At 36.8% G+C, this 9,707-nt stretch overlaps 1 protein-coding gene across 1 annotated transcript in view; it reads left to right on the top strand.

Moving 5' to 3' along the window:
* Positions 1-1,462: 1,462 nt before the first annotated feature.
* The window catches only part of LOC102215619 (mucin-5AC-like), a gene marked incomplete at its 3' end in the record, with an annotated part of 12,376 nt that continues 4,131 nt past the window's right edge, over positions 1,463-9,707 (top strand). Inside the window, exons 1-20 of the mRNA XM_005728233.1 lie at positions 1,463-1,570; positions 1,770-1,808; positions 1,899-2,160; positions 2,269-2,383; positions 2,775-2,859; positions 2,941-3,053; positions 3,138-3,351; positions 4,238-4,363; positions 4,748-4,865; positions 4,944-5,082; positions 5,206-5,310; positions 5,401-5,470; positions 5,574-5,711; positions 5,794-5,958; positions 6,034-6,128; positions 6,232-6,358; positions 6,442-6,697; positions 9,050-9,099; positions 9,217-9,317; positions 9,421-9,572. Coding sequence (XP_005728290.1) covers positions 1,492-1,570; positions 1,770-1,808; positions 1,899-2,160; positions 2,269-2,383; positions 2,775-2,859; positions 2,941-3,053; positions 3,138-3,351; positions 4,238-4,363; positions 4,748-4,865; positions 4,944-5,082; positions 5,206-5,310; positions 5,401-5,470; positions 5,574-5,711; positions 5,794-5,958; positions 6,034-6,128; positions 6,232-6,358; positions 6,442-6,697; positions 9,050-9,099; positions 9,217-9,317; positions 9,421-9,572 — 2,549 coding nt within the window. The remainder of the gene's footprint in view (positions 1,571-1,769; positions 1,809-1,898; positions 2,161-2,268; positions 2,384-2,774; positions 2,860-2,940; positions 3,054-3,137; positions 3,352-4,237; positions 4,364-4,747; positions 4,866-4,943; positions 5,083-5,205; positions 5,311-5,400; positions 5,471-5,573; positions 5,712-5,793; positions 5,959-6,033; positions 6,129-6,231; positions 6,359-6,441; positions 6,698-9,049; positions 9,100-9,216; positions 9,318-9,420; positions 9,573-9,707) is intronic.

Below are 9,707 nucleotides of genomic sequence, written 5' to 3'. Positions count from 1 at the left end.
ATTAAATAGAATGTGGACTTAAGGGCACTTCAACTTTTCAGTCCCCCATGTTTTCATCATTGAGGTTCCTTCGTTTGCCTGTTAAGACAGAAGTGCTAGTATCATTGTTTAGATATCTTTACTAGAAACATTGCATCTATCGAGAAGATTCTATTTTATATACACACACTGCTAGGTAATTGTATTTTCTGTATTAATTAGGTTTTATCTTTATATTTATAACTATTAAAAGCAATTCCTTTTTGCTATACCAAAGGTTCTATCTCAACATTTTTATTACACTCAAAACAACGTGTAAAAAAAACTAACTGACTAATTTAAAACTATAACTATTTCTGAAGTTTCTATGTGAGGTTTATTTTTCTGCTTCACAGAAACACTGTAAATGCCTAACTGACATGAGCATGAGCATACACAAAGAGCACAACTTACATGCTAGTGCATAGTGGTTATGTTAACTCCATCTTGTTTCAAAGGTATAATACAGATTATTTGAAGTTCACTATCTTAGTTTAATGTGTCAGCAAGCTAAAATTTAATTACTTGCACAAAGTTGAGTCCTAATGAGACTGTTTTAAAACAGTACCATTAAATTGTTATAGTTACATCTGGGGAAGTTAAAATGTACCTAAAGTTAGTAGAATCTATCTTCTTGGGGCTGTGAGACATTAAACCAAATGTTACACTTGTTGAGCAAACTACACAGAAAATAGTGCCGTTATCATGATAACTGATGATATTTGGCAATGTAAAAATATTGGCAAAGCCTCAGAATTACATCAGTCTCATCATCTCACTTTTTGAGCATTTGCTGTATGTTAATCCAAAGCTACTTATGCTGATTACATATACATCCCATCATGTAGTTAAATCTTAACTTAAATGTGAATAAAGTTACCTGGTAAGACAAAGCAGACTGTCTTAGTGTGTAAACCCTTTCATATCTACACATCTTTGACAAATGTTTACTCAAAGTATGATTCAGTGATTCATAGATGTATTTTACATCAGCAAATTTACTTATGTCAATGAAAGATACAGAGGCCAACCCACAGTTTAAATTCTCTGGGCTGGTCTTTCTGACAATGACGTGAGAAAAGCATGCAATCCTTGTTTGACAATGTGTCGTTCTCATGAAAATCTGTCCTGAAAGTGTTCCATAATAAAAACAAACAAACTGTATGACAATTCAGTTTAAAATATTTTTCTTTATAATGTTGATGTTTGTCCAAGATTACCATTAAAACTGAGGTATGGAGCATGAGAGAGGGAGTGACAAAATATATCATGACTCAAACAGATGAAGATGAAATGTTGTTATAAGACACTTCATGGGTGTGATTTTAATGTAGACAAAAAGGTGAACACCCAGGATGCATCTTCTGCTCCTCCTAAACTGCAAACATCAAATGAACTATATTACACGGCCCTTTCGGTGAGGTATCAGTTGGTGCACCTTTCCCTCTCTCTGGACAGGGATTGCTCAAAGCCATGAGGTCAGCCAGCATGCAGCTAGAATGGGTGATACCATGGCTCAGCCTTTGCCTTGGCCTATCAGCAGCCACCATTGGTATGTAGTCTATTGTAACACAAAGAGAGTGGTATCCATGACTGTGTGAAGATGAAACTTTAATTATTTCAGCTTTCTTTTTCTTCTGTTTTGTGTTACATTAAGATGAACAGAACTCAAGTACAAGTCATATTTGTCTTCTGACATAATGACGATATGTAGGTGTTATAACTTTTATCTTCTTTTTCTTCTTTTTAAGTCACGGTTCAGGACACTGGAAAAATTCCAGTAATTACAGGTAATTTTTTTTCAGAGACAAAATAACGCAATGAATAAATAAATGATTAACCATTACACTAGTGTAATGACTTATTTTCTTTCAAAATAGTAGTGAGCCCATCTCACAACAACCAGTTCTGCAGCACATGGGGAAACTACCACTTTAAGACATTTGATGGGAATTTGTTCAGGCTTCCATCCACTTGCAGCTACATCTTTGCATCCCAGTGTAAGGCAGACTACAACAGTTTCAACATTGAGCTCCAACGACAGGAGTCCGATATGGTTACCACCATAAAGAAAGTCACAATGAAACTGGATGGTGAAGTTGTGGAATTAGGCAATGGATTCATCAAAATCAACAATGAACCGTGAGTCTGTCTTACAAATGTGATTTTTCATTGACAGCTGATGCACTGGTTTAATAGACGATTAATATTTAATCTAACTATGATGATTATTTTTTTTATTCCTTATAGTGCTAAAATACCCTTCAGTCGGGGTGGCATTTCAGTAGAAAGCATTGCATCCTATGTTAAAGTTCAGGCAAAGCTGGGATTGGTCTTAATGTGGAATCAAGAAGACTCCCTCTGGGTATGCTTTTTACCTACTGTGTTCGACGCCACTAATGTTTCTGAAGTAATCTATAATAAATAAATTATGCTGATTATAATTACTAAAGAAAGCTAAGTGGATTTTGTGCTTGATACAAATAAATCTCATATACTGCAGATTATAGTAAATAAACTGTATATTATAGTGAACAAATAACTACCAAAGTGTGCTATATGATTTAAACACACTGTGTGTGTGTCGTGTATTGCTACAGAAATGTTGAGTTTTTTAATTAATATTACCTTTAGCACGGGTAAAAAGCAGCTTTACCAGAGTATTCCTCACTGCACTGTATTATTCAAATAGTAATTATAGATTTCATCTTTATTTCTGCATTTAATTCATATCTAATTTTTGAAATGGTTTTAAGGTTGAACTGGATGCAAAATTCAGAAATCAAACTTGTGGTCTGTGTGGTGACTTCAATGAACTGAATAATGAGTTCACAAATTCAGGTAAGAACTAAATCCTAAAGCTTAAAGAAGACTACAATCCAATTCAGTGATCAAACTTGCTAAAACATAATTTCCTATTAGATACAGGGGCTTCTTACTGTATTGAAGAATATGGGGACAAGTGGAAAATCAGTGGTCTGTCTGACAATTGTGAGACCACGTCCTTTAAAGCCAAAGAGTCATGTGAAGTTCCGGTATGTCAAATTATTTTTGCTTGGAAGTATCTTACATATATTTAAATGCATGATATTAAATGCATAATAATCTTTGACCAACAGGAAGATCTCTGCCAGAAACTGAAGACTGAAAGTGCATTTGACAGTTGTCAAGGCCTGATTGAAACCGAGTCCTTCATTGACGCCTGTAAGGAAGATCTGTGCTCCTGTGTCAGCAATGATACGTCTTGTGTGTGTGCGACCATGTCAGAGTACTCCCGTCAGTGTGCTCATGCAGGCGGGACACCAGGGCAGTGGAAGAACCCAGATTTCTGTGGTAAGAACATAAACAAGGGGATTTGTTGTTTTCACTGTACTAACATCCAGTAGCGGTTTCAGATACGGGCGATACGAGCGGTTGCCCGGGGCGGCATCGTGGTGGGGGGGGCCTCATGGGCACCGGCCAAAAAAAAAAAAATGCTCGTACTCATGCTGCCCTGACGTCAGCCAGCGCTTATTGGGAATGGCATAGGCACCGATTGGTTTTCTATTGCCCATTTGCTGGGAGTAAGGGCGTCCTTCCTGCTGCTTGCTGTGCAGAGAGGGGAGGGCGGGTGATTCTGTGACCGGCTGGAGCAGCATCTAATAACCAACTCGCAAAATAAAACAAAATAAAAACAAACCAACAAACACGAAAACACCAGACATTATGATACAGACTTATAATTTGCACCGATGTTTTTTGGAAATTCTATACACAAAAAGTGAGCGTGAGAGCCTTCGGTGCGCCTGCTTGCTCCTGAAGTCAAAGTAAACTTTATTGTCATCTCCACTACATACAGTCCAGTATATAGAGAGACGAGACGACGAGGCTCCAGTTACAGCAGTGCAAGTAAACAAACAATAAATATAAGAAGAGTAAGAAAATAAATCTACACTTTAGGACTAGAGGTAAAGGGATCAATAAGAATTTAAAATTTTCTGAAATCTCATAAATGCACCCTAGACAAAGTGAATCTGTGAACTAAGGTGTAGGTGTGTTAGATCATGTTGTGGTGATCCTTGGGTTGAGGGATGGGTGTTCATACTGGAGTACAAAATTAAAACCAATGGAAATGGACAAGAAGTGTTCGCCCAAGGCGCCAACCAGGCTAGGACTGCCACTGCTAACATCACAATTACTTGTTTATTAATTTTAATTCTAACTTTTGTGTGCTTAAAAGGAAAATCATGCCCCTTCAACCTGGAGTATAAGGAATGTGGTAATCCCTGCATGGACACTTGCAAAAACCAGGGCACAAACCAAGTGTGTAGTGAACACTGTGTTGATGGATGTTTCTGTCCATTTGGTAAGTTTTTCTAACTTCTAGAGGATAATATTCTTTCTTTTTTTTAAAAAATTGGGGCTAGTATGTATTCACTATTATAATTCTTAGGTTATCACTTTTATTCTTTAAATGTATTATTTTTCCTTTTGACACTCTATAGTGTATTTGTGAAGCTAAATTGGATAATATTTGATCAAATGTTGCCATCCTGGGTTGCAACGTTTACCACAGTGAAATCTAAGAAAATTTCTTCTTAGGTCTTTTTAGCCCATTGGGAAAGTGAGGAAAGTGAGGACATCTATGTTAAAAAATAGGAACATTTGGGGCCTCAAAATGTGCCGATGACATACCCATCAGACCTAATGGTGATTTTGTGTATTATCATAAAACTATCTGTTTCCAAAGGGACTGTGTTGGATGATGTCACACATACTGGGTGCATCACTGTTGACAACTGCAGCTGCCTGCATAATGGAGAAATATACCAACCGGGGCAATCCTACTCCGGGCCATGCAAGAGCTGGTAACTGTATCATTTATAACTTCATATCTATATTCACACTGGTTTATGAAGATGAACTGACGGACCTCTGTTTAACAGCACCTGCAAAAATGGTGAGTGGATCTGTAATCTTAAAGACTGCCCTGGTGTTTGTTCCATCCTGGGTGGCTCTCACATCACCACCTATGACGATAAAACGTATATGTTTCACGGAGAGTGTTCTTATGTTCTGACAAAGGTGAGGTGAAACAGAAAATAACTTTCTTTTGTTTTTTATATTATTTTTATTGTTATTATTCACAAACATGTATTATACATGTAAACTACATGTGTAAGTGCATTTTTGACTTTTCAATTTTAGGAAATCAAAGGGACTTTCAGCCTTCAAGGCGACTTGGCTAAATGTGAAAAATCTGATAAATCAACTTGTCTGGCTTCAATCACTCTACTACTGTCAGATCATGTGGTAAAATATGTGTATATTTTTATCCAGTTTATTTTGTTTTCCAATGGTTCAGATGGCTTTTCTGATATAGTAATATACTTTGTCCTATAGATTGTTAAAATTGATGCCAGTGGGCAGGTCTTTTACCACACACTGCTCACTCAGCTTCCTCTCTTTTTGGGTGAGCACTTGTTTATCTTTTAGTGAATGAAATCTCAACATTTAAATGAGTCTCATCATTTAATTTGAAAATATATACGTATAAAATATATTTCCCTTTACAGATGATATCAAAATTTTCCACCCATCTACATTCTTTCTTGTAATGCAAACCACCTACGGGCTTGATGTTGAGATTCAGCTCACACCTGTTATGCAGGTCTACATCAAAGCCAGTGTATCTAATAAAGGAAAACTTGTCGGTGGGTTTGGATTTTGATTGGTTTTGGGATTAAGTTTAAAGTGTGAAGATTGTTATGTTACACCATGATCATCTTTATCCAGGTCTGTGTGGAGATTTTGATAACGATGGATCACAGGACTTCCAAACAACCTCCGGTATAATTGAAAAAACAGCTTGGACATTTGCCAACACATGGAAAACCAAGCCAAACTGCCCTGATGTGACAAATATACTCGGGGACCCCTGTAGTTTGAGTACAGAAAAGGGTAGGTCACAGTCATCATGCTCTATGTTTTGTTGATGGCTCATCACTTTTTAAGTAAACCTGTTTCTTTCTGTAGAGGAATATGCCAAACACTGGTGCTCCCAGCTGTCAGACCCAAAAGGTGTTTTTTCACTGTGCCATCCTGTGGTACACCCAGTAGAATATCAACTTGTAAGCAGGGATTTCTTCTTTTTTGTAATCAAGTGTATGTTTTTATTTTAATTATTTATTAGCTTTAACTGATGATTAAGCTTTTTGCTGTTTCTCTTCGCAGAATTGTATTTATGACACCTGTGCCTGTGAAAAAAGTGAGGATTGCTTGTGTGCTGTTTTGTCCGCCTATGTTCATGCATGTGCTATTGAAGGTGTATTATTGACTGGATGGAGGAACAACACATGCCGTAAGTTTAAATGAAATTATCTACTACAATAAATCATATCTGTCTCTGTTTAAACTGTAAAGGGTCCTTTTTTCTTCCAACAGAGAAATACACAAATGACTGCCCACCTACTTTTGTGTATGACTACAAAATGACAAGCTGTGGTCGCACCTGTCGCTCTCTTAAGTCAGATTTAACATGTGGGGTTGATTTTACTGAGCTTGATGGCTGTGGCTGTGCTGAAGGAACTTATCTAAATGAGAAGAACGAGTGTGTGTTACCCTCACAATGTTCCTGTTACGCTGGAGACACAGTGGTGCATCCCGGGCAGGTTACTACACTCAGTAATGGACAGACTTGGTATGTTTTTCCATATATTCTGTATTTTTATTAATTCATTAATTTAGTTATTTATTTATTTTGTGTTTTGATGATGTTTTATGGTCAACATAAATTAGATAAGAACAAGGGAAGAGAAAACACCAATAATTTAGTATGCTGTGAAGTACTGCACTTGTGCTTGCCAAGATGTTTTTTTGGTGCCTTTATACTTGTAGAAGAGTATGCGATTGATTGGTTGTACTTTGCCCTACAAAAGTCTGCCTAAAGTGGAGTGAAATTGTGGCCAATATATGAGACAAAAACTGTAAACTTGTTACATTTCTATTTTTTGTCTGGAACTTTTTTCCCATGTCCATTTTTCATGGGGCAAGATATTTGATACTCTGAAACCAGGTATTAGTAACCAATGTTCCTTCTAATTTTTTATGTGTCTGAGCAAACACACAAACTCTCTGAGCGGTCCCTTGGACCACCATAAGCAACATTAGACGTGTGCACATCATTGAATCCATCCAAGTTACATGGTTTATTAAAATAATCAAATTACAGCATTTACATTTATGTTGGACTACTTTTAATTAACTGCTTTAATCCACTTACAATGAAAATTTAAAAAAAATATCTTGTTCAAGACCTGTGTAGTATGTTAACACTATTGGAAGTAAAAATAACTTGAACTCCAATTTTGAAAACACAATTTTATTTATTTATTTATTTTTTTTAATAAAGCTCTGACTGTATTATGAGTATGAGTCTGTGGTCTGGGAGAGAGTCTTGTAACTCTCTGTCTGTAAAATACAGTATATGATGACCAATGTTGGGCAATTAATTATATAGTTACTTCTTCTTCAAAAAAAAGAGTTTTGCAAACAACTAAATTTTTTGCAGCTATTTACCTAAAAATGTGTCATGGTCCTGGGTCGTGTGACCCAGTGTGTTATGCTTAGCCTATTTTGATGTTTATTATTTGTTTAGGTTCTCTAAGGTAGTCCAGCCATTTGTATATATCACCCCTGCATTACGTCTCCCTTGCCCTTCGTGTGTTTATGTCTGTGTGTCTTGTACTGTCAAGTTCATGCTGTCAGTTATGTCACCTCCCCCTGTACTACGTCTCCCCGGTTCATGTCTCATGTTTCCTGTTTTACTTTGAAGGCCTGCATTCACTGTCAGTGTATTCAGTTTTACTCCTCCTGTCCTGTCGTTAAGTTCATGTGTGTCAGCTGCGTTCCCATGTGTGGTCACTTCCCCTTCGCCACAATATATTAAGTAATCCAAAGTACTCAGAATACGTTACTGTCATTGAGTAACGTAACGGAATAGGTTACAGAATACATTTTGGGGCATGTATTCTGTATTCTGTAATGGAATACATTTTAAAAGTAACCTTCCCAACACTGCTGACTCACACTGCAAAACAGAATAAATTGTTTTAATTCCAATTCAGGTTAGATTTTTTTGGTGCGCAACACAGATTTTCTGTGTGCGGAGACCGTGCCAGCAGTGTGTGATTGCACACACGCTTAGAAGGAACATTGCTAGTAACCATTGAATCCAGTTGGATGTAACATCGTTTCAAGTTGACATTGGGCCATAGCAATGCAAACGTGTGGGTTTTGATAGGGTGAAGCAAAGTCAATTAAATACGAGTTTTTTGCTTTACAGTAGTTAGCCTTGAGGGTCCTAAAAACACCATTGTGCACCATTTCAAATAATCTTGTCAAATAGTCCAGCTTGATAATTATTGATATTATTGTGAGATGTAAAATAAAACTGTATTATTGGCAAATTATACATTAAGTAACAAACTGAAGCCACTGTGAAGTGGACATGGACACACTCAGAAAATGGAGACATGCCACACAGTCCAATGTGAATCAAAACAAGCATGCTAGACACACTTGTCAACAAAAGATGGCAGTAATTTAAAGGACGAGTGCAAATAAATAAGAAAAGTTAAAAAAGAACATTGTTTGAGATGAAATGAAAGAGAAATTGCTTTCACTTTGGTAGTTTTATTTGATAGCTATTTTTAGGCAGGGGCAGGGCATGCGTGTTTGGCTTCTTTGTTTTTTAACCCTGTTACAAAACAAATAACTCATTTCATTCAGCAAGTGGACTCACTTAACTCTCAGGGCCTATGCAAATGTGCAAAGAAGTTAAGATTCTGGCAAATTCAAGTTTCATTATCAAAGAACTTTATTGCTTCACTGATGTGGTTCAGCTTGTGACATGCCCAAGTATCACCAAGTGAAGTTGTCCCAGGAATGTTTAACCTGAATACACACAGCTGCAATTGATACCTTGTTATTTCATTGAACTGATACAATGCATCTCTTTTCTTTGTCTTGCCTATCTTCATTTATGTTTCAGCTCTTGCTATGGTGGAGAATTAACCTGTTCAGGAAAACAAGTGATTCAAAGTAGGTACAAAGTACTTAATTACTGTTCATTAAATGGTTATTTCTACTGAAAAGCAAAGTATAAGTAAATACAACCATACAGTTGTGTCCTTTTAAAGACACTGTCATTGTTCTCAGCATGCACAAGCCCAATGGTTTTCCTCAACTGCTCAAATGCAAAGCCGGGAGAAAAGGGATCTGAGTGCCAAAAAAGCTGCCAGACACTGAACAAACAATGTGTAAGACTGAGAAGCTGATTCATAACTACCACACATGGACATTACAACAGCATAATCAGTTATTAAGCATATTGATGAAATATGTCTCTGTTATCCTGAACAGATCAGCACAGATTGTATCTCAGGATGTGTATGTCCTGATGGCCTGCTATCAGATAATAATGGAGGCTGTGTAAAGCAGGAGGACTGCCCCTGCCCATATAATGGACAATACTATAAACATGGACAATCTGTTAAAGTGGACTGCAATACATGGTGAGGGCTTTTTTTGTTCTTCTTGGGGTTTTTTCTAACAATTTCCTGTTATTTACCCATCCCTATGGTGTACATTTTAGGACATCGTCAGGTATCAGACAAAAAATTGTCAGGTGTCAGTTGTCAAAAAAAAAA

This window comes from Pundamilia nyererei, unplaced genomic scaffold, assembly GCF_000239375.1.
Source record: "Pundamilia nyererei isolate P.nyererei 1_Seehausen unplaced genomic scaffold, PunNye1.0 scaffold00027, whole genome shotgun sequence".
Taxonomy (NCBI): Eukaryota; Metazoa; Chordata; class Actinopteri; order Cichliformes; family Cichlidae; genus Pundamilia; species Pundamilia nyererei.
This window is presented reverse-complemented; position numbering and strand designations above follow the sequence as displayed.